The sequence below is a fragment of the Sander lucioperca genome, chromosome 10 (genome assembly GCF_008315115.2).
Source record: "Sander lucioperca isolate FBNREF2018 chromosome 10, SLUC_FBN_1.2, whole genome shotgun sequence".
NCBI classification, from domain to species: domain Eukaryota; kingdom Metazoa; phylum Chordata; class Actinopteri; order Perciformes; family Percidae; genus Sander; species Sander lucioperca.
This window is the reverse complement of record NC_050182.1, coordinates 30,162,781-30,188,739: the sequence shown is the minus strand read 5'-3', so window position 1 is coordinate 30,188,739 and position 25,959 is coordinate 30,162,781. Positions and strand designations below refer to the sequence as shown.

The window sequence follows — 25,959 nt, the reverse complement described above, 5'->3', positions numbered from 1 at the left end:
GCAGGTTTAGCTCCTCACAGTGACCGACGTAAACATACCTCGCCACCAGGTGTCACTGCAGCCTCATATTCTTATTTTAGAGGTCCAAATTTAAATATCCCCTACAAGTCTCCCCCTGAACACATCAATAGATGCTCAATGGTGTTTTAAGCCCCCAATGTCTCCTTCCAGGGAGCGCTGCAACTGTTGACTTCAAGGCACCTAACCCTAACCTTAATCCTAACCGTAACCATTGCCTAATTGACTTCAAGGCAGCGCTGCCGCTGCGACCGTGGACTTCAAGGCACCTAACCCTAACCCTAATCCTAGTGCCTTCCAGGCAGCGCTGCCTGGAAGGAGACGTTGGGGGCTTAAAACACAAATAAACTCAATAGATAAAACAGGTCTATTGAGAGCCAGGAGTCATTGCACAGACTGTTCAAGGAATTGGAAGATTTTTAATTAGATTCAGATGTGACTATTTACAATTAAAAAGAAAGTCCGTCAGTCCATACAATTCCACATTCAATTAAAAAGTAACTTAGTTTTACACAAAGGTACACGTTCATTTTCCCATTCTTGTAGCATTTAATCATAAACTAATAGTCTGTGCTTAAAAAAATAGCAACCTATAATACTTTATTTAAAATTTCTTTTCAAACGAAAGGAAGACAAGATATACACAAGCATCAGTTACTGTAAACCTATATCAACCTGTACACAGCATAGAGAACCCTGTAAGCTACTGGCCAGACAACAATACAAGATAAATTAATTCTGCAGTTTCAAAAGGTTCCAGCCAAAATGACTCCCTGTTGACCGTTTATTCATTTTCTGATTTGTTTTGATAAATCCCTGATCTACACGCACAGCAACTTACTCCTAGTATAGACACTACTAGCATGACCTTATTCAAAATGGCTACAGAATGCATTGCATGTTTGATCTTTAAAGGGAAGTACAAAAACTCATAAAAAAGTATAAATGAAGAGAGATTATCCAGATCCAATGGCATTGGATTCTGTGTTGGCTCATGCAGTGGATTGCAGAAATCAGTGATAAGAAAACCAGTATCTTATAGTCCTTTAGGCATTGGCACACATAAAAACACCAACAAGCCTCCTGACCTGCACCTTTTTCTATCTAGATTGACGCTTAAATGGCCTCCTCACATAACAACCATAAATACAGGAAAGCCAAATAAAAAAAAAAAAGGCTCAAATAAAAGCTGTCACTACTCATGTGATTAAAATTACAATATAAAATATGTGCATTACAGAATATTTTGTAATTAGATCTTTCCAAGTTTCATTCTAAGGTACAACAATAGCAGTCTGTACACAATTTATATAAAACACACAATATCCCAGAGATGTCCAGTCCTATAACAGAATATGCCAGCATTCATCCTCCAGCCCGCTCTCGCTGCAGCCGTGTGTCTCTTATCTTTATTACTGTGTGGAGTATTATACGTCATCATCATTATTACTATTATTGTATGTTATTACATTAACAAGATGAATTAGTTTTTCCATATAAAGTAAAGAAGAAAAAAGGCAACACAGAATGAGGCCGCATTAAAGGTTGTAACTAGATCCAAGTTCTTGAGGGGTACCACATAACAGCAGAGTGAGAGTCAGCCCTGTAGATCCTCTGCCGCTTCCCCACATCATTGGCACGTGGTTCCCCCTGTCGTCCGGGGAGAAATACTGCATCTGGTCCTCCCCACCACCGCCTTAGTATAGTGAAAGCAATGTAGTGGGAGGGCGATGGACGGCAAGCGAGAAGCATTCTTGTTTTGAGTCAGTTCCAGGCTTTCCCTGATAATCTGTACAGTACATTCGGGAAACGTAAAAGGGCGATCTGTGTGCATAGGGAGCAGCTTCTGGCCACACAGAGGTCTTAAGTGCTTTATTACCCCCGAAGAGGGTGGGTGGGGCTAAGGCCGATGGAACCTAAACAAAACAAAAAGATCCCATGAGGCATTGACAAACATTCATATTCTGTTCAATTTATAATCCTTAAAATGTTCACGGAATAAAACCCCTGTATATGATACTATTTATGGTTGTTTATTTTTAGCACTAGCCATTCAATGTATTGTTACATTCCGTAATTACGTCTCTGTGTAGCAGTTTTCATTGTTAGTGGTGGGGTCCGCCATTCCCCTTCAGGATTCAATTTGCCTTTACATGCACAAGGGATTCCCACAATGCATGTATGTAACCCAGTTTAACCACCTATGTTATCCCATTTATATCAACCTCATTGTTTACTGTTCACTCTCCCAACGCTGTATCAAGCTACTGCTAATGCAAACCCAACATTTCTGCTGCTGAATCACATTAAGTTTTTATATGAAACATGACGTGGCTTTTATTGAGATGCAGTGAGAGGAAACACAATGTACTTGTCACAGAGGTTAGCGCTGAGAGCATTTTTCGTCAATAGATGAGTTTTAGAACATGGCAGGGAGTAATGGAACAAGAAGAATCAGCCACAGTGAGCCGTTAGATGAAGAACAGGCTGCACACCTCCAACGTCTTAGCAAGGTAACAAACTCCTTTCACCTTGCGCCGGTGTTGTGTAGAAAACTACTTGTGCACCATGAAATGGTTGTTCATTGCATGATGAACAAAAGGCTAATTGTTAATGGGATTCTTTATTAAATCAACATGAGTTTATTTGGTTGTGTAAGCAGGTACGCCAGTTGCTATTCTGTTGTCCTTCTGACACAGTAGCTGCACACAAAATATTTGCTGGAGTATTAAACCAAACTTGCTGTTGCCATGGGAACCGTGGGTGTCCCCAAATCAACCAGGACTGAAATCTGAAGAATTATAATGTCAAGGTCCATCCGATAAAAGATATACCTCGTGTAGATTCTGCTCTCTTCATGGACCTCCATTTCAGTGCTCTTATAATCGTTGAGCTCCTTCCGGATGGCCGCCTTGACGAAGCAACAGGAAAGAGATAGTCAGTGTGAAACCAAACACTACGCTTGATGCTAATATTACGTGAAAAACAATCCACTGCTGGGAGATTTGTTGGGATTGTTAAGTGCTTGCTGGCCATGGAAATCTGAATGAGTACCTTGTCAGCAGGAGTCAGCTTGGTCCACGGCTTTTCTGCTCTCCGATCGTAGTCTTGAGCATCTGTGACTTCCACGTACTCGTGGAACCGCAGGATTTTTCTTGCCTGCAGTTCTGCAACTGTGGGTCTTTGACTCAACTACAATAAACAGAGATCAGTTTAATATCCAGCATATACTTGATTTGACACCGGGATGTCTGTTATGGATGTGATGCCTCACCTTCCTGGTCAGCCGCCGCTTGATCTCTCTAACCTCAGCTTGCCTGTCAGCCTGATTTCTGGCTGCAAAGATAGAAGATAGTGAAGGAAAAACAACAACAGAGCTTTATTTATTTGCTGCATGAAAGCCAGGCTTGATGTGCACCAAAGGTAGAGTAAAATCAGTTTCCAAAATTAGACATCTGAACTGTTCAAACTGTCTTTTCAAGTGTAAATTCTTGCTATTACTGCATGCATATAATTATATTCTTTTGTACACTGTGAAGACCTGGCTCAACAATGTTAAAATGTGGCTTTATTCACATAAACAAGTAATACGTAATTCACGAGTAATTCATGGACAAATCATCAGTCAGAATTGAGCTGTGATGTTTGTTAAAGCCCACAAAGAAATTAGACTAAACAAGCTAAAGAGCAGCAGACTCAAAACTGAATTTTCTTAATGAAGGCATTATAAGATCCAGTATTAAAAAAAATAAAAGGACAAAGGAAAAAAAGATTTGATACTAACGCTGAAGGATGTTTCTTTGCTCGAGCTCCTCAGCAGTAGGTCTCTGGCTAAGTCGCCTGAATTGGGAAGAAGAAAAAACAAAAAGTAGTTGAACTATTTTTACACAGTTTTCATCACTTTGTCATTCAGACAATAAGTAGGACAAAGATCTAAGAAATGATCTCCGGATTTATTCAGGAAATGCACATTCACTATTGTCAGTTTAAGAGAAGAAAAAATAAATAAATGGAACATGCACATAAGTGTGAGGACGTATGTACTTACCTTGTGAGTGCAGTGCCGATCTGTGTGCGGATGGCCTCCCACTGCTCCCTGCTCTGCCAGGTGAGGCCGGTCTGTCCTGGAGGCTGGTCCTCTCTGTTGCTCCTGTCCTGGGCAAACCTGTCCCTCTCTGGGGCACAGGGACGGCTGCTCAGCTTCAGAGCCAAGGTGTCCTTCCTCTTGACCCTGTTGGCCAGGGCACCTGGGTAAAATCCAAGCAGAGATGGGGGTCAGGTGTGAAGGAGCACAAAAACAATGCAAGGGCTTTATAAAACTCTTGAAACTAAAAAACACTAAATAATGTTGACACATTTTCATAAAACATGGCTATGCTTACTTAGTGGGGGCTCGTCCTCCTCATCTTCATCGGAGTCTTCATCTTTATAAAGCACAGGACCGTCTGAGTCGCTGTCCTCCCCACGCATGTCATGCTCTCCTTCCTCATCCTCTTCTACCTCGTCTTCCTCCTCCTCACTGCTGTTTCCACCTGGGATGACGCAAACACCGGCGTCTCCGATCAAGCACCTGCGACTCCGTGGCTCTAGCTCTGGCTGGGGGATCTCCCCATCGTACTCCTCCTCTTCCTCGTCATCTTCCTCTTCTTCCTCCTCTGAGTAGTCATCTTCAGATCTAATGGAAAGAGAAAAATAAATACATAGACAAGCATTATGGATACAGATGAAGCATCCATTTGTGTGTATTTAACTAATTTATAAGCAGCTTTTGCACTTGGCTGACAGGTTTTTTATTATTATAATGTATCCAACCTTCAACATAATGTACTTTAGCCATACCAGGAGCCATATCCCACCCTTCTAACTATACCGGACGTTATAATAACAATCAGGGGAAGATTTGCTCCAGACTGCTAATGGCCACATGCAAAGCTGCATCTCATGTAGGTAGAAACCTTGAAATACTTCTTCAGCTGCTCTCCTTGTCATGTCACCTTGTGATTTGGTCTTGACGGAATAGCTTTCCTTTACAAAAGTTCTTCCATTATCATGCATTTAGAAACTCACAGTTTTAGTGGTTGGATGCTGACAGGAAGTGGGCGACCACCTTGGTAGTCCGGAGGGGTTTCAAATAGCAGCGTGTGTGCACGCTGCGACCCGTCTGGATGTGGCTGAGCCGGGCCGGGACTGGACAGGGCTCGCTGGATCATGATATGCAGCGGGACGGGAGCCGGGCGCTGAGGAGACTCATTGGTCGGGCTTGGTGGGTCAAACAGCATGGGTATGGGTTGAGGCAGTGGGTGGGGGTAGGAGTGCTGATGGTGGAGGTGGTGGGCGTGTATGTGTTGGCGGGGAGGAGAAGGTGGTATGTGTGTTGGCAGGGGAGGGGAGGGAGGAGGGGGAGGCAGCTGAAAGCCCATGGGGAGGTTGCTGTGGTCCTCCAGAGAAAGAGGCGAGGGGATGATGGGATGGCTTGAGTCCTCCGTGTTGCGTTTGGTGACGGGAGTGGTCCTCTTAGGAGGCATAGGTGGAGAGGGCTTCGCTGGCACAAGACTGGCACCTCCAGTGGCTTGGGTGAAGTCACCTACAAATGGAAAAACAGTTAATACGTCCAATCATATTAAAAACAGTTATAGCTTAGGCCTGTGAGTGAGTTGCTAGCAAGTGCTTTATATTTCCATGTATTTTTTCGCTGTGACATGTGCACATGCATCAGCCCTACATGTATGAAGCACTCAACATGACAGAATACACATGAACAAATAGTTACTGGGATTACATGTCTGACTGAGCATTATTGCGTACATACAGTGTGTCAGAACACATGAATACACACACTGCCCTAACAAACCAGTGTGCAGCATGTGCCCCAGGTCACAGAGATGAGAAAGATACATACAGCCTACATGCTCTACACAGCCAGATTCTTAACCTGTCCTTAAACCTGGTTTATTCGCATCTTTAAAAGTGCAAAAAACCTAAACAAACCCTCCCAATTATTTGCATGCACATTTGTATATTTGCTATAGAATTCTTAAAACTCTGTAGAACAGCGTTAATGCCACATCAATGTTAAAAGCCATAGCCGTGCTACTGAGGCGTAATAAGCTACCAGACCTGAAACATGCAGTAGATCTTCCTTTCTAAATTAAGTCAAGCCCTTATGTTAGAACCCTTTAGCCTTTCCATTCATATCCACCCATCCATCCCAGCTGAGCTGAAGCTGAGTGGATTAGCACTATAAAATTCACTTGATGCATTGCAGGCCACAGCTGGAACCTGCTAAAGGCTATCCCTCATTCACATGCCTAATAAGAGAGTACAGCATTAAAAACATTCAACTGCTGCTCACTCACAGAGAAGTTGCCTCTCACGTACACAAAGCACCCAGCACACTCATTATCAGCTCATTATGTGCATGCGGCTCTTATATACCACATCCAAAGAAAAGCAATCAAGGTCAGTCAACAAGTTAAAGGCATTGGGGGGGGCAGAAATATGTTGGCAGCGAGAAAGGACGCAACACGATGAAGAACGCAGACTCTGAAGGGGGGCATTCCAGACACGGGCACCCTGGCCACAGAGATACCAGAGGGCATCCTTTTACCTGAGCGCAGGCCTCCGGCCCGCCGGCACAGGTAGACGGGCAGGGACAGGTAGACGTCGTAGTCGCACTCTCGCTTCCAGCAGGACCAGTAGAGCGGAAGCTGAGCGTTCTCTCCCCCCTGCAGGGCGGAGACTAACAGGGAGGAGATGGAGGCCTTCAGCTGGAGTGTTTAATGAATGTAGGTACATGGTGGTACTGCATACTGTTGTATTGAGGGTGTGCTATGAAGGAGGGGTGTTGCTGCCCTGAGTGCTCATCATTCTGAAGAAATGTAACCACATTGTGGGAAACCCGTTTGTTTTCCTGCCAAGAGTTGGATGAGAAGATCAATACCACGCTCACAGCTGTCTGTTCAACATGAAGCTTCAACCAGGAGAAAGCTTACCTTAACCTAAAGATTGAAAGCAGGGGGAAACCGCTAGCCTGGCTCTGTCAGTTAACAAAATCCACCTACCAGCAATTATTAGTGTTGTTTCTCATTTGTTTAATGAATGCAAAAACTAAAGTGTAAAAAGCGGTTTTAGCTTAGCTAACTGTGTTGACGATGTAGCTTCATATTACAAACGGAGAGATATGAGAGTGTTATCAATCTTCTCTCTTTAACTCTGAGCAAGAAAGCAAAAGTGTATTTCCCAAAATGTCGACCAATTCCTTTAAAATATCAATGTTGAGTTTGAGTAAACCGTCAACTGCATCAACAGTTTTCTGTTCTCTAAATTTAAGATGTTTGATTGGCCTATTTTTGGTAGTCCAAAGCTTGTGAACCTGAAAATGCCGTTTTAGTTTCCATGTGATAACCAATATAGCCTCAAGTGACGACAAACAGGACATCTAGTAATATTTTCCCTAATTTGACTAGTCACAAGCCTATCTGATGACATGACTGACAAATATGTGCAAAACAGCATATAATAACAAACAAAACCTGGGTAATTCAATCACAAACGCAACTAAAAGCATGACAAGAGGTGCACACATTTGTTAGGTACCAAAAATCATCAAATCTGCTGATAAGCTCAAAATAAATCAGAGTATTAGGGCAAGATCCCAGATGAGACGAATCCACAGTAAATAACAACCACCACTACACTGCATCTGTGTGAGCAGCATTCCACAGCCACAAGAGTCCCTGTTATCTTCAGAGTGTAACATTCTGGAGAAAAGTTGCCGCTAAAATAGTCCAGGCGTAATAAGTAATTAGCTGGGGGAAAGCTGTTCAGATAACATCATTACCAGGGTGTGTGTGTGTGTGTGTGTGTGTGTGTGTGTGCGTGCGTGTGTGTGTGTAGCTAGCTGTGTTGAAGAGTTATCCTTGCCAACAGTTGTGCACTCACTCAGAAATGTACATATTTTATTCGTCAGTGCGAAAACTATAAGTGAACGGACATTTGAGTGTTCACGATGCCCACTTGTGACTCGTGATGTAGGTTGCATGTCATGTTTGATATCCTCCATCACCTGTTGATAGAGGCACCCACTATTCAGCAGAACTTACCCAGCATGGCGCCGTTGCCCCTGTTCACAGGCTTGGGTGGGGGCAGAGGGGGCTGCTTGGTGCCATGAGAGGTGGAGGTCGGGGCTACACATGAAGACTGCTGAGTGGGTGCACCGGCAGATGAGATGGACCGAACAGGTTTGGGCGCCACACCCGAGGCAGTGGAGGGAGAGCAGTACTGGGTCGTGGGGTGGTTGGATGGGGTTCGAGGTGGACCCTTGCTGCCAGTTTCAGGGGTGGAGGTCATCAGCCATTTTGGAGGCATGACAGACTGTTTCGGTGGCAAAGGTTCACGCAGGGTGTCCCGCAGGGCGTCGCGCAGGGCTTCTGGGTCAGGGACAAAATGGCTGTCCGACTCTATGAAAACACAATATCATGGGGGATACATTAAAATAAATTGCTTCCATGACAATAACTACAGTGACAAAAATGGCAATCTGTATCAAACTGTAGTGCACACACACTATTCAACATGGCAGACATTTAAAAACATATCTTTTCCATTATTGAATTAGTGACATCTCATTATAAAATACCTCTCCACATGGCTATAAATGTTTTAGTTCAGGGACTGAGCAGTGAGCCATTTTTTGCTGCTTCACCACTCGAAGCGCTCCCTGTGATAGCACTTGTTTGAGAATTGCATTATCTAGGGATCATCTTGTGAAGATAAACAGAGTAGGCGGCTGCAATTACCACCAAAACCCCCCCTCCCACTGCCCACCCCACAGCACCCCCCCCCAAGCGGCCCCCACGCTGCTCCCACGCCATTCTTCAAAGCTGCAGCTCTGAAGTTCAGGATTATTTATTTACTTTATCACTGTGACATCACACAACCAAGGAGGAAATAATTCAAAGAAAAGGAGGAAGTGAGCATGGAGAACACACAGAGAGAGAGAGAGAGAGAGAGAGAGAGAGAGAGAGAGAGAGAGAGAGAGAGAGAGAGAGAGAGAGAGAGAGAGAGAGAGAGAGAGAGCAGGAGATGTGACAAAGATAGAAAGAGTGGGAGAGGTAGAGAAAAGCATCAGAGAGAAAATATCGGTTCTCCTGCAAATTTGTCGAAAAAAATCTCTTTTCTTAGTAGGTCTGCATTGGTGTTTTCAACAGGATGCATTCTGTTATCTTTACATTCTGTTCAGTTGTTGCAATCCCATGTTCCACATATGGATCATTTAGGTTTCCTGTCATCTTACCGACATACTTTTGTGCACAGGTACAGAAGTGGTAAAAACCGAAAGTGGTTCATGTGTCAGGTAAGTGAGAACTGGACAACTGAGATCTAAAAAACAGCCGAAAACACCATTATTTCTCAATGTGTAGTTCAGTAAAAAATCAATTAGCTGTGGCTCTTCACCAATTATCACTGAGCTGACAGTGTTAGCGTTAAAGGGCAACAATGGGTATAGTGATCGTGCCACATTAATTAGGAGAGGAGAAGAGAGGACGAGCTATTCCCTCATGTTCCTGAAAAAGAAGCGTAGCTGGAGCAGGGCCCCTGGGAGCCGACAGGAGCCTGTCTATATCTGGGAGGACAGCAGCACATAAGCCGGAGTGAATCACCTACTATCTTCAAACATGTATGAAGGAGGTCAATTTGTAAAATATACACTTTCTTTGACTTGACCACAGTGAGGAACACTCAACAGCAAAATGACTCACCTCTGCGGGCCCTTCCCTCCTCAGCAGATGCATGTCGAGGGAGTGTGGGCTTCCAGTCCACTTCCGCAGGTCGACTCCTCCTGCAATCCTCCGATGGGGCCTTCTGCAGCCCGGGCCTCTTCTGCCCGTCCTCTGGGTGAAGTCTGCCCCCACGTCTGCCCTCCTCCATCTGGCCATGAATCTGGCCCTGCCAGACCAGGTTGGGCTTCCACTCGCCCTCAACATGTGGACGTGAGCCCATCCCTCCCCCTTTCCGCACATCTTCATGCAGTCCCGTGCCCCTGGAGCCCAGAGCTCCCCGGCGGTCTCCGTCCGAAGGAGATCGGCCTTTGCGGTCGTCTGGCTGGGCGTGCCAGGCCTGGTTCATCCTAAAGTCTGACTCTAAGGGGAGTTTGCCCTGGTTGCATGGACTCTTGGCACCACTGACGACTCCTCCACCTCCTCCTACCCCAGCGCTCAAAGGCAGGGTGTGGCCGTTCTTCACGTAGTGCTGCTTCAGGTTTTGTGTATCTGCATCTGAAAAAGCCGAAAAAAAAAACAAAAAAAAAAACACGTGTCTTTGGGAGTACACTAAATATAAAAGCATACAAATGATTGGATCCAACATTGTTCTGTCAAAAAAAAAAAAAAAAAGAAAACTAAATATTTATTCAATCTAAATTATTCTAAATGTTTTATCCTGCCAATGTCTTTGTTTGATATTGTAGAATATTTTGGGAGTTTATTGTTCCCTCTCCCTTGAACCCAGATGTAATACAACAGAAAGGATGAAACGATAAATTGATTAATCCATTAGCTGATCAACAGAATGAATCTACGACAATTTTTCATGTCATCCTTTAAATGCCAAATACTGTATCTGCTGGTTCTGATGAGGGGATTTGCTCCTCTTCTCTTTATTTGGCTGTAAATTGAAAGCTTATTGGTTTTCAACTGTTCTTGTAATCTAGTAATTTAAAGTGGATACCTTGGGCCCTGAGGTATTGGGATGGGCTCCATGGTCTCACATGTTATAGACTGAGAAATAAATAAAAAATGAACAGAAATGAATCGATCATGAGAATCATCTGTAGTTGCAGCCACATTCTACAGTAAAACAGGAAGGTGCCCTTAACCCAAGCCCTGTAGACAGAGTCTGTGTTTGTTGGTGTGATGAAGGAGCAGCTGTAGGTTTAATAAATGGGCTTCTGCAACAGCGGGGCCAGCATTAAGCTTGCACACACCCCTCCCAAAGCTATTTTGCTGCAGGGCACAATTCGTTCCACTTCTCCTCAGCTCTGGAGAGTGGCATGCCATTTTAAAAAGACATTACATTATTTTGAAAAACAGCAAGGTGAAAGTAAATTTGCCTTTAAGAAAATGTCTCAGACACCTGCTGGTTAGGAGGACAGTGTTCCTGCCATTATGTCCTGATGACTTAACAGAACTGTCCTGTGTGGGTGTGATAGCCTCAGGGCTGCTGCTGTCAGTTACAGACACCTTTGTGCTTCGAGATCAGATGCAACACACAAGCACTCTTACCGTTGTCTGGGACCTCCTTCAGCACCCCCTGATCTATAAGCTCCTGCCGTGTACGCCTCGTCGACATCTTTCTCTCCAGTTCTGCCATCAATAAATAGAATGTACGTTACACACACTTTTCTTTTTCAAGGAAGAAATATTGCACTAAAAAGGTCACATTTAGACTGCATGCTCCACAATTCAGAGAGAGTTTAGAGATCTTCTACAGGATATTTTGTTGGCAGCTTATTGTCTTATTGTAGGTGGACGGAAAACACTAGGAAAGCCAAAGGGGCCTGTAACATTCAGGCAGGAACACATGCATTGAGGAATTTTGATGAAAGCTGGATGTAACTAATATGGCCAGTGAGAAAGGAGGGGTGGGGGGGGGGGGGGGGGTCATTCACTCTACGAACACAATGAGTTCACTCAACAAACCTTCTGAAGTTTCCTTGAAATTGTCGCTGCTTTTCTTCTTCCGCCACTTCCAGGGCTTGAAGATCTTGCCAAGGGTGGAGAACTTGCCCTTACGCTTTGGGGGAGGAGTGCTGTCCCCCGTGCTGCCCCCCTCTTCCACCATAGTGCTGTGGTGCTGCTCAGCTTCTTCATCATCTAAAATAAAAGCAATCATTTAATATAAATCCAACCATTTTAACCAGACTTGTGCAGCTTAAAGCAAGACACAGGAGCCTGGAATATAGATCCATCAGCAGTCACAATATTCTGACAGAGGATCTCTATTCCAACGGGCTCATCTGCTGCCTTCGTAAAGAGGGCTGTGTTCATTATGGCTGTTATTATCTTTAGCTGTTACTTCTCGGGGACTGAGCGTGCTTTGGCAGAGTGATGCTGAGAGCTCATGGACTCCTCCACATATCCACAGCTAACAGGAGAGGTCTGACGCTGGCATTCAGCCAGGATTTCTCACTGTCAAGTGCTCACATTCCTTGGCTGGATGGAAACTAGTGCCTTATCAGCCTTTCAGCCCTCACTGCCTCTATAGAGAAGAGAGGCTCGCACATGGATGCAGCCATACAGTAGCAGAATGTACTGTAGTAGTGGCCCTGTTACATACAAGCAGACAACAATCAAGAAGCAAAACGTTTCAAAGAATGCTGATCGTTATGAGATGCCATTGAGGCTTAAAGTACTCCATTTAATGGTATTCTGCAGTCATGGTTACATATTGTGGGTTATGTGATTGACAGGCCAACTGACAGGGTGCTGAGCTCAGAGAGAGTTTCAAACGTTAGCTCTTCCAAGGCTGCAGCTGCTGTACTCAGCAGACATAATATTTACCAGTGGAGAGAGAATAGGGTCTGATTTAAAAAACATCCAGTCTCATGCACACACACAGGATGTCTTTGCGACAATAATGCCTCGCAGTCTGATTCCCACAGCAATACGCTCCCACACAATACCTACAATACTGATGTGGCATACCTAGCAGTCCAATAAAGAACGCAGGAACGTAATGATAACAATAATATAATTCCTGGGTGGAAACTGTTTTCAATTGATACACACAGCAGGGATGTTAGGGTTAGCTGCGGACCAGCAGTCCTGGAGCTGTCATGGTTTCAGTATCTTGCTAAGGGACATATTTAGCATGGTTGCACGGATGCTGACACAGGATTCAAAAGCATTTTTGCAGCTGAAGGACAGAGTCTTTAACCGCTGCTCCACACAGTCGCCTCAATGCTGCTGGCGGGGTAAAATTTGAACCGAATGCTTACATAGTTTTTAAAAGCCTGACCGTTGGTAAAACCTCCACAACAGTTCGAATCAGAACTGTACAAAATCATGCACTACTGCCAATTCAAAAAATGTTGAAAAAAGTTGAATTTTTGACAAGCCTTTCAAAGAACAGACACTAGTCTACCTGGAACAGGGGTGTTAAGCGTCCAGCTTCCATGGTGGCGGGACTTGAAACAGCATGCCATGGGGAAGCAGGAAACATTCAAATTAACTGTCCTGTATATCCCAACAGTAAATGCTAGAAGGACAAGTTGCAGAGAGCTGTTCCAAACTACAGCAGAGAGGCTCCGGGTTCAAGGGACATGTCCGCACCATGGAATCCAGCTTATCTTGGCGAGGTAGAAATCTGAGGATTCAGACCAGCTGCCATAACATCCAGATTAAGCATTGCTTAAGGCATCCTGTGATCCAGAACTGAGGTTCTCACACAGCAGACTGCTCTGTCAGAGAGCCTCTGACACAGTGGCTCAGCTGAAGCCAGTGAAGCAGGATAAGAGCTGCCTGTGCCAGGCCTGCACACTCCAAAGCACTGCAGCGATGACGATCGCAGAGGACTCAGCCCATGCAGCAGGCATCTATTTGAAAAAGATGACTGACCATATACTTAGGAGGCTTGTACATTAGCCAGGGATGCCTGAATATAAAATGTGTTAATCCACAGCGACAAAAAAGTACAGTACATCCAATTATCACATTCAAGAGAGCTGTAGATCCACTCAAAATTATTCTTCACAGATACAGAGAAAAACTCTTCCGACATGTCATTGTTTCAGCTGTAGTGAGAAGAGGTCTGGTGTGTGGTGGCACTACAGCTGTGTGTGACTGTGGGAGTGGGAACGGGAGTAAAGGGTAAAAAAGAGCTACAAAGAGCGAAAAAGTACAGAAGTTAGGGCCTGGAAACACAGGGAGGAAACGGCACTCCACCCTGATTCTGTGACCGAGAACAAAGACAACCTCTTCCCCTCAAACTCAATAACACAGTCACACTGTATTGCTCATGGAAACACGGTGATGCAAGGTACAACACAGTAAAACTCCTTAATATTCTGACTGTTAAAAGATGATACAAAACATACTTCAGAACAAGGCCAAAAACAGAATTCTCGTCGTCATGCTCCGTAATCAGGAGCTCTGCCAAGATAAGGCATACCAGTCAGGAAACATGGGATGTGTGTGTGTGTGTGTGTTTTTTTTTCCTCTGACGTACCCCCCCCCCACCATCCTGTAGCCACACCTACTACTCTCTCATACATCTCTGAGAGGCCAGATTTCCCTCTAACCTCATGATTCAATGAGTCATGGCGGGCTGGGTCAGGTGAGCGTGTGGTTAAAGGAGATTGTTATTTTACAGGACCCTGCCCTTTAGCCAATCTGCTGGCCAAGCCATCCTGATCACTTACACAAGACACAACCTTCCACGGGGTGCAATGGTTGGGAAATACCTCCAACCTCATTATAGCCCTAACCCTTTGCCAGCCCAGATTATGAATTTTAATCTACTTAATTGAAAGCACACAAAGGGGTTATACTCACTGTGATCGCTTCTTTTGGAATTGTATGTGCCCTAAAATCACTCAGCCATTTAAAAACCAATAGCACAGCAGCAGTAAGTCAAATAAATACCATTAGAGCATGCCGTTTAAAAAAGGTAAGAAATATTTGAATCTGTCCTACAAATTCACTACTTTCTACTTTGTCAAACCAAAAGGTCAAGATCTTTAATTAAAGAGGAATTTTGTCTGTAGATTTACACTCTGTAATATGCAAAACTACAATAATCAAAAGGGGGGAAATATATGAATTGATCAAAAAATTATGTAAAACCTCTCACAGTCTGCCACAATCTCTATTTCCAATAATCCCTAAATAAATAAAATGTGTTTTTAATATCTAACTTTACTGAGAAAATAACTTTCTTGTGCACTGCAACTTGAGAAAATAAGTGCGCAACACATGAGTGTATGAAAACACAGCTGAGATTCATCCACATGATCCCGGTGATTTAACATTCCTTGTGGTGGTGAAAGTGACGGAGAGGGCAGAGAGAGAGAGAAAGAGAGAGGAGACTGTGATATACAATCTCCAACCCTTTTCTCTCCTCTATGCTTTAATTAATTGAAAAACAACCAAATAGTAAACTGATTTCATGCTGTGGATGTTGCTGTCCAGGAATGGTGCATGAGTGAGTCCAGAAACTCACCGCCATTGTTGTGTTGTTGTGGGTCCTGAGCTAGGGTCAGCACACGGAGGCTCTGTCCCATGATCCAGCCCCTGAGGGGCCTCTACCTGTCCTGCACCCAGAAACGTGCACACTACACTAGACAACTGCACCTGCCTTCCTCCTTTTTTCAACAAAGTCCCCTGGTCTCCTCTACCTCAGGTCTTTTCTTCTTCTGCGTTTCTCTCGTCTACCCGTCCTCTACGCCTTTCAGTTCAGTCCTTCCCCCGTCCCTCCCTCCCGCAGTCTCCTTAAGACCTTCCCTCCCTCAAGGAGTTGGACTCCCTCTCCCCCTCGCTCACTGACCCTCCCTCCTTGGCTCGTAACACAGGTCAGCATTCACTAAAAGATGCCGACCATTCTTGGCAGTAAGACCAGTAATGTTTTTTTTATTTAATGTGTGTGCTGCGGTATGTGGTACAATGTGTGCATCCAATAATGCATGTCTAATGTAATGTATGCTATGTGGTGCAGCGGGTCTCACGAGAACAAGGACTTTTAACTCTCTGATCTAGAAACAAAAAAAACTAGACTTAAAACCTCAGACCACATTGTATGCCGTGAAAACAATAATCTGCCAAACACACTGGCGTCAGTATTTTCTTGCCTCCCTAGCGCTGAGATGACAAGGAGAACAGAAGACATAGATACGGTCTGTATAAGCCATTCCTAAATTAGCAATGCATCTAACCTGACAAACAAAAACCTCAATGTAGTCTGGATGTGAAGGATGGAGCTGAAGAAAAGTGCAGCAATTTCAATCAATGACCTCAATCAGGAGAAATGTTCCACAAAATCAGAGGCATGACTTTCTGTGGGGGCTGTGTAAAGGTCAAGTGTGTCTAAGATGCTGCCCTCTCTCAACATTTCAACATAAACAATAGACAAGAATCCCAGCAGCTACTATGGCACTGAACTTGGATGAATGAAGGCTGACAAGTCAATCTGACAAATAGGACGATGAGTTGATCAAACCAGCATGCACGCTAATATTAAGCTACTACTGCTGGGTTTTTTTTCAGAACTAAGAGAGGGTGTTTATCATGCCGCGCACCTCTCTTAAAGTGCTCATATTATGCTCATTTTCAGGTTCATAATTGTATTTAGAGGTTATAACAGAATAGGTTTACATGGTTTAATTTTCAAAAAACACTATTTTTGTTGTACTGCAGATTGCTGCAGCTCCTCTTTTCACCCTGTGTGTTGAGCTCTCTGTTTTAGCTACAGAGTGAGGCATCTCACTTCTGTTCCATCTTTGTTGGGAGTCGCACATGCGCAGTAGCTAGGTAAGGACTACTAGCCAGTCAGAAGCAGAGTATGAGGGCGTGCCACGCTAGCAGCTAGGTGAGCATTATAACGTGTGCTTCAAAGTGATGCACGTTCATCACGGAAGTAAGGCTGGACTATAATAGAGCTGTTTGGAGCCGTTTGGGAACAGTGTTTTCTGTTGGAGATGGTAAGTCCCTTTGGGGTGGACTTTGGGCTTTTTCACTTTGTAAACCTATAACGTGCACAAAAAAAGATATATAACAATAAAAGGAAAGGGAAAAGGCCAAAAGGCCAGAAGGCATAATATGAGCACATTAATGCCTCCAGACACCATTTTATACACATCTCCAAGTCTCTTATCACAGTTTGAACAGTCTTGGAGGCATTAGCATGACTTTGAAACATGTTTGCCAAGGAGAGCGCGGCCCTGTTTGGGGCTAGAAGAGAGAGAGAGAGAGAGAGAGAGAGAGAGAGAGAGAGAGAGAGAGAGAGAGAGAGAGAGAGAGAGAGAGAGAGAGAAAGAGAAAGAGAAAGAGAAAGAGAAAGAGAAAGAGAAAGAGAAAGAGAGAGAGAAAGAGAAAGAGAAAGAGAGAGAGAGAGAGAGAAAAGGAGACAGCTTTCTCTAAACTAGAAGAAAAGAGCACAGACTGGACCCTGGCCTTGAATTAGTGCTTTGATTTCTTTTGAGGTTTGTGTGTCTTCAGAAAACCTTGTCTGAGTGCTCCTCAAAAGGAATCCAGAGCATTGAGCTGTGTCATTATGCCTGGATAGATCAGAGTTTTCTGAGCGTTTGGCTGCATCTCGAGCTGTTTCTAAAGATGGAGAGATAGTGTGTTCGGCAGCGTTCTTTTTCTCTCCCTGTGCCCCAAATACAGCCTCCACACCGGGCCAGCTTCCAGAGAGAGCTGAGCCAATCCGCATGAGCCCAGAACCTGTTGGCCTGACCTGGATAACAGACTGGGCCAGGCCACTTCAGCAGGCACATAGACTGAAGCAGGTACACACTAACGTGCATACACAGTATGCACGTATGCAGAGTACGGAACCTATGGGTGGTGCTATAAAGCTATGTGTCACTGCTGCAAGGGAGTCTTTTTTCAAGTGTCTAAACATATGCTTCATATCTTTCTTTAAGGACATGGTTTGAACCGCTTATCTGTATGGACATTGTCTTTGATAAGAAAGTTAAAAAAAGATACACTGAACACCAGCGTCACAGGGATCAAACGAGGAAGGACAGGAGAGAGAACAGGCAGTTATTTCACAAACGTTAGTATGCTGTTCAACGACAGAAAATAGGCTTTCTTGCCAGGAGTTAGATGAGAAGATCAATACCACTTTGTGTCTGAACGGTAGATGTGAAGCTACTACTAGCAGCTAATCTGCTTAGCTTAGCAGAAAGACTGGAAACAGGGGGAAACAGCTAGCCTGGCTCTGCCCAAAAGGTAACAAGTAAGTAATCTGGCACATAAACCCCTGTAAAACACCACATTGTCATTTTTAATATTCTTCTTTTTTAAAACGGATTAAACAAATGAAATATTATGTGTTAGTCAGTGAGCTTTAGAGGTAATGGTGGGCAGATTTTGTCACCTAAGGATAGAGGCAGACAAGCCGTTTCTCCCTGTAACCACTCTTTATGCTAAACAGCTGCTGCCTGTAGCTGTATGAAATTAATTTTGAATGGCTTTTATTATGAAGTAGCCACAGGAAATCTTAAGCAAAAGTCACTAGTTTTGGCTTAGCATGTGCACATTTGGGCATTTTTAACTGCCTTCTTTTTGGCAATTAGTTTCATAAAAAGGGAACTGGTTAACTGAAAAGCTACAGGTGACGGTGGACCAAAAACCACCACATACACATAATCAACGTAAACACTTCCCTTTTCATTTCAAAGCAGTTGAGCAACTCATATTCTCAAAGTCAAACTTGCAAAACAAAAAAGTGCAACTTAAACAAAGGCGCAACAGATATTCACTGATCCATCTCTTCTGTAACACACATAACAACCAGACCTTTGCCAACCAGGGAAAACCCTGAAAAGCCAAGCTTTGGGAGGGGAAACTGATCCCCAATCCGGCCCTGAGGTTGAGAAGATGTATGGCTGGAGTCCTGAGTGGCTCATAAAACGTGCAGCGACTAGACAGGCCCCATAAACACAGTGGATCTACAGCTCTCTCCACAGCATTAACACCGCACTTAACAAACAACTTGGTACTCACCACGATTTTCCATTACAGAGTTTGAAGCACACCAATCAACGGTTCCTGAAAAACAACAGTCGGAGCATCAACACCCGTCTGAGATATGAGCTGACACACACTAGTTAAACCAGTGTAGTAGTAGTAATTCAGTTTTTCCTCAAACTTTTATTTGCAAGTGATGCTCCAAAAAACATCAACACTGTGGTCTTGGATTCATAAGCTATTTAGTCATAAATGATTCCATTAAAATTCCTTAAAGCCATAATTAATCTTTGCAGTATAAAAGTATCTGAAGCATCTAACTCAAACTGATCTGGCAAAGATAAACCCAATAATCCCAGACCACTTTCAAACCAAATTTAAAATCAAACCATGTGTAGTTTTTAGCTGAATAAAGCACATACAGTATTAAATACAACATCAATCATTATGTAGAGATACGTTTTTACTAGATACTTAATATCGGTAGTTTTTTAATCTTTAAATATGATGTGTGTGGCATTGTACTCATTAAAAAAAGTGTGTTTAGATAAACGGTGTTTGGCTTGGCTGTGTGGCGCCAGTGCGCAGAGCTTCTTGCGGAGCAAAGCAGGATCTCGGCAGACCTCCGCTCCTCTGTGCACTGGCACCACGGAGGAAAGCCAATTACCGTTCGTCTAAACACACTGCCCACACAAATATGACACCGAGCTAGTTTAAAATCGGCAAAGCATCCCTTTCATTGTGAATTTGTGTAAATATAAAAAATATATAGGCATACACTATAGAAAGTCATGGGTGGGGTGGGGGTGGTTAAGGTCCTCAGCAGCAGTATAGCAGTATTTGTTCAGGTCTCCAGCATGCTTAAGATGGCAGCTCGCCCCATCTTAACCCCTCTGATAAAAGAAAAACAAATAAGATTAGATCATAGTCAGTCATAAAATGAAAGCATAGCAAGAAGACAATTAAACCAGAATGATCCTGATAAGTAAGATTCCATTTACACTTGATATAAAGTGTGATCTGCATTTTCATATTTTATGTGGATAGAGCAGAATACAAAGTGCAAATGGGCTCTAAAAGACTACAGCATGGAGAGGACATCAAGCATCATCTAGGAACCTAGACTGTTTTGCAACAAAATTGTCTACATTCCCTTGTATGTACTGTATTTGACTCTTGGACAGAGTGAAGTAGAGAAAACAACAAAGGCCCTTAAAAACAGACAAAATATGAAACTTCAAGGTGTAAGAAAATCTCAGAACACAGTCTGGTAAAACCTTAAGTAGATGTACCACAGCAGATGGTCATCTTAAAAAAGATAATGATGCTACAGTGATCCTCAAAACTGGATGACTGAAGTGTGAATCGAGATCTGTTACATCACGCTGATGGTAGTGTTAAAGTCTCACGGGAGACACTTTGCTGACATTCACTCAGACCTCTGGTTCCAACTGGGCATTGTTTGTACTAGTCACGGGTAAAAAGTCAAAATCGCAACACTTAAATAATGTAATTAAACACTTTTGTTGGCCAAGTGCATCACTTCACAACCACAAAGTGACCCTTTTAAGTACCTGAAGTGGGCAATTCATGTATTGCAGAAAATAGTTTTATTTTATTGTAGTTACTGACTGAGCTGGCTCTTACAAGTAGGGTTTATTATAAAAAATATAATATAAGGGGTGCCTGGATAGATCACCTGCGCCCCATGTACTAAGGTTCAGTCCTTAATGCAGCAGCCCAGGGTTCGATTCCGACCTGCGGCCCTTTGCTGCATGTCATTCCCCCTCTCTCTCCCCTTTCATGTCTTCAACTTTCTTCTCAAATAAAGGCCTAAAAATGCCCCACCCCCCAAAAAAAGTGTGTGTGTGTGTGTGTGTGTATATATATATATATATATATATATAAATAAAAATGCATAGGCAAAAGACAGGGCAGACTGATAGAGCCCCGGGGCAGAGAGCAACAGAGCGGGGGGGACAGAGTGAACTGAGTGATATGAACTATATTTCCAGTGCATCTTACACTGCAACACTAATGGTTCCCATAAAAGAAACTAAGAAAATGAGCTCTCTTTACTTTTCTGCACCTACTGGACCTGTTGCATGTGCCCATTTGTTGAGAATGGAAATATCAACATCTGCTCATCAGTTCAAAGAGAAAAGAGGATGGGGCATGACTTCTAGGATGAAAAGGCAATGGAAAATGGTGAATGATGCATTTCTTGTAGTGTTGATATAGCTGTATGGATAAGTCCATCGACAGAGAATTAAACTGCAACTATTGATAATCAAATGATTTTTTTTGTCATCTTTTAAGCAAAAGGGCCACATGTGCTGGTTCAAGCTTCTTAAATGTGAGGATCTGCTGCCTTGCTCTGTTTTACATCATTGTAACTTTAATTTAATATTCAAGCTATTTAAAGACATCACCTTGGGCTCTAGGGAATTGCCATGTGCATTTTATCTACATGGATTTTGTAAGAATTATTAATCCCTTAAAACAAAAGAAGAAAATAATTAAATTAAAATAGCTGCAGCATAAGACTTCAGAGCATCAGAATGCACTGGAGTTGACCATTCTTTGCAATAAAATAGCTGCTATACTATAAGAGACACATCATTTGGGGCAAAAGAGAAACACAAGCACAGACATTTGCCTTGCATGGAGAAAACTGCTGGTTTTAACTACCAGTGAAAAAAGTGCATATGACCCAAAGTCAAACCCTAAATGAGACCACAAAATTCCTTGAGTTCCTTTCTCAACACTGATGAATTTCAATGCAAAGTAATTCTTCTGGTGGTCCAATAGCCCTTAATATCAGCTTACATTACTGTGAATTACTGGTCTAACCAAATTGCAGCATCTTTGTCCTGCGGGTAAACATTACTTTCGAACGAACGAATGGCAAGATAAGAGCAAAAGTGCCTTTAGACTCTGTGATGGACTACAGGCCACCGGAGGCCCTTTGACAAGACTGTTATTGTAATCGATGATCAATATCCTGCCTAAAGTAAAGCGCCATTTGTCCAAAGCACATGTGCGGCTGTACAACGCTGTGATGCACAAATTACATGTACAAACTCAGAAACGGTTTCCTACCTATACGATTATATTGCTGTATTTTTCTGTGTTCCTCTTCAAGGCCAATTTACTGGCAGGTTCAAAGGTGAACTTCCCTATCAAAAGAAGAAGCCTGAATAACAAACACAACAATATCCCTGTCTAAAACAAACACATGAAATGAGCTAGTATTGTAGTGTTTTGCAGAAGAGCCGTCTAAACCGACTGGAGGAGAACCCTAACAACACTGAGAGGAGGCAGATGTATTCGTGGTCTGAGATGACTTTTTTTACACTTCCGCCCAGTGCCACAGCCTTGGCTAGATGACTCAAAATAATTGAGCTGAGTGGTGAGCGTTTCGCTCTATCCAGGGAAAGAGAAAATATCTTTGGTGTCTGAAAGTGCGAGCAGATTTGAGGCAGTGAGGGGGTAGAGCTGCAAAAAATGACTGAATTTCCCACCATTGCAGCCACAACCTCATAGGTTATGTATGCATAACACTTGCACGCATTGCTGCATGTTAACTACAGACTATCCAAAAAAACTAAAACAAAAAAAGAACTAGCTTAAGTAGATACATTCCACTATCCAATATTTCTGTTTCACTTGCTGTTTCTGTCACGCTCACAGCCAGTCTCCGAATGTGCCCATAAAAAAGGGATGCTGATGGCCTACTTCCCTTTTGAGTTTTTAACCCTCTCCGTACTCTCTGCCGTACAGAACAGATCAATATGAAAGTGATGAGTCTGTCTAAACTGCGCAAGACCCTCTGTCGCTCACTGTCTGCACTGTCATGAAAGATATTTTCTCTGAAACATTTTTGACAGCCGCCGCAAGTCACTTCAAAGTGTTGGGCAAACAAATCGAAGAAGACATGACGCACACAACTAATTAACGACATAAACACCCAACTGGAGCTTAAATATTCTGACAGAGGAGTAAACAAATGAGTCAGAAAGTTACATCCGCACCTCATCAATCACTACTCATACTATAATCTTGTCTGCAACTCTATACAATCAGGATGAACTACCTCGTTTGAAAACTCTTATTGCAAACCCACATCCTTTTCATAAATGATACCAACTGGGATGTTGTCCTCTTCCCATCTTCCATCCCACAAACACACTCACTAGGAATGGGAGCCGCCAATCAGGTATGTGAAAGTAGCCGTTACAGACCGCCTAGATGTCCCGACTGTATAATCTTCTGTGGGGCGCACACACCCTCACTGGCGCACTCTACTAGTGCTGATTCAATTACAATGGGAGTTAAAACGGCAGCAGCTGGCTGGGTTATGCCATCTTTAAATAGCAGTGTCGTTCTCACTCCAGGGCCCGGGTTTGCACACAAAAAGCCAGTGGAGGAAAATCATTGACTGCACACTTAAGACTTAGAAAAAAAGTGTGAAGTTAGAAGAAACACTGCATAACTGATTTAACAGCAGTAGGTCCTGAGTCGGGTGGACTGAGCTGAAGCATACTTACAGGCCTGCTCCAGGGAGGTATCAATGATAGATGTGTATCAGAAAAGGTTGCCGCTGTTTGGAAAGCAAATTCAGACCAGCAGTCTCTCTGCTTGGACCTTTCTGCAGTGTGTATCCGAGCAGCACAGTCTGCCCACCGCACTCCGAAATGGATGGACGAAGGTGTCTGTTCCCAATCCGGGCCGGGTGATCGTCATCACCGAGCCTGCCCCAGAAAAGCATCATTCACCACAGGGACCAGTGGCCCACATCTTTTTTTTTTTTTTTTTTTTTTTAAAACAAGGAGCCGAAAATGCTCCTCGCCTTTGCTAAACTTTTCTCTGTCAGAGTCCCCCCATCTGTGCGAAGACTGCACTGCAGGGATGACTTACCACCATGCAAGACAATGCATCTTCACTACCCTGACGGTAAATGATTAGCAAGCGTTAAAATGGCACATATTTTGCTCACTTTACACTCAGCACCTCTACCTTAAAGCCAGGCTATTCACCTCTGTTCCCTGCCTGGAAGGGGGGGGGGGGAGAGGGAGAGAGAGAGAGAGAGAGCTGAGAGCTCCTGGAGGAATCTCAGGCACAGATCAGTCTCATCTGTGGTCTAACCAAATCAATCAGGCCCAGTTGACAGCTTAACCATCAGTGGTTGCCTCTTAATGCCCCATTAAAGGGGAGGGGGGGACTGGAAAGAGCTACAATAGAAGCTATGAGGCAGCATTTTTTTCCTTGGAAGAGAAAATTTACTTCAGGGGCTATAATGCCACGGGCAGATGAAACCAGAGGAAATGCATGTTGCTGTAGAGGAGAAGAGATGCAAGTTGAAGAGCGAGGCACCTGACCAGACTATTGGCCAGGCTTTAAGAGGTCTACATGGGCCAAATAACCTTGGAATACATACAATAAAAATAGATGTAGACAGTAATAGAACAATTATGAACACGTACACACTTTTTATGCCTTCTGAACACACACACACACAACTCTGAAGTCTCTGAATAAATTACTGTGTTTACTTTTAGCATCCAATATTTTATAATGGCCTTGAGGACCTCCACTCTCCTCAATCACTAATACAGCAACGATTGACAAAAAAAAAAAAAAGAAAATACGTTTTTAAATAAAAAGCTATAGGCTTCCATCTTTGCCCAAACAATCCATGTCCTAATTTGATTTAAATGGAGCGCTGATTTCTAATTGCATCGCCGAGATTAGACTGACCATTACTTAACCGCTTCTTTTCCTGAGGCAAGATTTCAAATTACCTGAGAGGTTGACGCGGTCTATCGCGCGAAAAGCATCACATTAAACAGCTGTTACTGCCGGCAGAAGGAGAAAACGGAGCGGTGTGTGAAGCTAGGCTTTCTACATGGATCGGCCTCCCTCTCCGCGAGAGGATCTCGCGCCAGTGGACTCAAGATGCTGATGAGTGACTGATGAGAGAAGAGAAGAGCAGGGTCAAGCCAACCGCAGCCAGCACGGCAACTTCCTGCCAAACGTTTTCAAAATAAGTCACTGAAACGCATTTTGCGACGTTTTGTGCAATCACAATTTACATTTAAAACAAATGAGGTGGAATTTGTCATGCATGGATTTATTGTTGCTGCTCATATTTTAGTCAATTGCTTTTAACATGCATGGAGCTAGGTCTTGCAGTTGATATCCATGTGCCAACCTTTTAAATGAGCTAATTAAATAGGCTACTTTGAAGCTTTTAAGGGCTTCTATCTTTAAAGCCTTGTGTAATCCTGCGCCTAGCTACAACTCAAAAAGATTTTATTTGGAAACTGATATATTTTTCGATTCAAGCAGCATCTCCTTTCTGATAGCTGCAGACACAAATAACACATGTAGCCTAGAGGGAAAGCGTTTCTAGAGGCCTGTAGGCTAAATGTATTTTGCCTCAAAATGACGCGCAGTAATGGGGAAAAAATCCGGCATACAGACCTTTAAGGTGCATCCGAGTGACAGAGTCATCCGACCACAAACATCGACACACCACACCATCTACATCCTTTGTTGTGCATGGACGCCTGTGCAGAGATCAGTGGAAAATGGAGTTTCAGGTGGTGAAACAGCAGCAGTGATTTCAGCGAAAACGGAGCACAAAAACATTCATTCTATGACACCCAGGTGGTGCAGAAAACCAAGGTATTTACAGGCAATACTGCACTGTAAACGTGCAATTTGCTCGTGATGCCGGCTTGTTTTGTATCGGCCAAGTTGGAGCGCAACTTGGTTATTGTCTGCGAAGAAATCTTCCCTCCAAACTCAGTCAGTGTGGCTTATTTGCTCCCACATGACCTCAGCAATCACATTACCTCTCTCCTGACTCACCCTCCTCCGCCTCCTGCTTTGAAATTAGTTACAGCCGATTTAAAAATAGCAGCCCGGTCATTTCCTCACCTCACACTTTCCCCCTCTTCCAGTGCCCGGTCCAAACATTTTACGCACTTACCGGAAACCATCCCGAGCTGGGCATCTCGGTACCGGTAGTTCTCCGTGGAAGCTGCAGCTCCTCTGTGGGCGTTGCAAACACGGCTCTTCTTTGTGTTGGGAAGACTTCAGTACCCACCAGGCATTGCATTGCATTGATCTGGGGTTTGAAGGGGGGTCGGGGGAGTGGGGGCTGAAGGGGCATTCCGTTATGTTATCCAGCTCCCACAAAGCTGAGCTGTTCCCGTTTCCCTTCCTATACCCATCATTTTAT

General features: G+C 43.6%; 1 protein-coding gene across 11 annotated transcripts; it reads right to left on the bottom strand.

The window, feature by feature from the left end:
* Nucleotides 1–417: 417 nt before the first annotated feature.
* On the bottom strand, nt 418–25,710 carry phactr4b (phosphatase and actin regulator 4b). 11 transcript variants are annotated; one of them, XM_036006676.1, is made up of 18 exons: nt 25,656–25,710; nt 25,197–25,282; nt 24,515–24,682; nt 19,489–19,603; nt 18,747–18,791; nt 11,718–11,891; nt 11,301–11,381; nt 9,780–10,295; nt 8,121–8,477; nt 6,626–6,757; nt 5,086–5,602; nt 4,401–4,693; nt 4,067–4,265; nt 3,803–3,858; nt 3,293–3,354; nt 3,073–3,210; nt 2,853–2,929; nt 418–1,934 (listed from the first exon to the last, which is right to left on the bottom strand). In XM_036006676.1, the coding sequence occupies exons 5-18, from the start codon at nt 18,757–18,759 to the stop codon at nt 1,919–1,921; spliced, it is 2,631 nt and encodes an 876-aa protein (XP_035862569.1). In that variant the 5' UTR covers nt 18,760–18,791; nt 19,489–19,603; nt 24,515–24,682; nt 25,197–25,282; nt 25,656–25,710; the 3' UTR covers nt 418–1,918. The 11 variants fall into 11 exon arrangements, with proteins under 11 accessions (XP_035862569.1, XP_035862571.1, XP_035862570.1 ...); XM_036006678.1 differs by having other exon boundaries at nt 25,587–25,670; XM_036006677.1 differs by lacking the exon at nt 24,515–24,682 and having other exon boundaries at nt 25,656–25,675.
* Nucleotides 25,711–25,959: the final 249 nt, after the last annotated feature.

Coding starts and splice junctions, on each gene's coding strand:
- phactr4b (XM_031298765.2), bottom strand. CDS start 15,298: ATGGGACAGAGCCTCCGTGTGCTGACCCTAGCTCAGGACCCACAACAA. Junction 11,892..15,237: donor ACAACAACACAACAATGGCG/GTGAGTTTCTGG, acceptor CTTTTATTTTAG/ATGATGAAGAAGCTGAGCAG. Junction 10,296..11,300: donor GAAGGAGGTCCCAGACAACG/GTAAGAGTGCTT, acceptor CGGCTTTTTCAG/ATGCAGATACACAAAACCTG.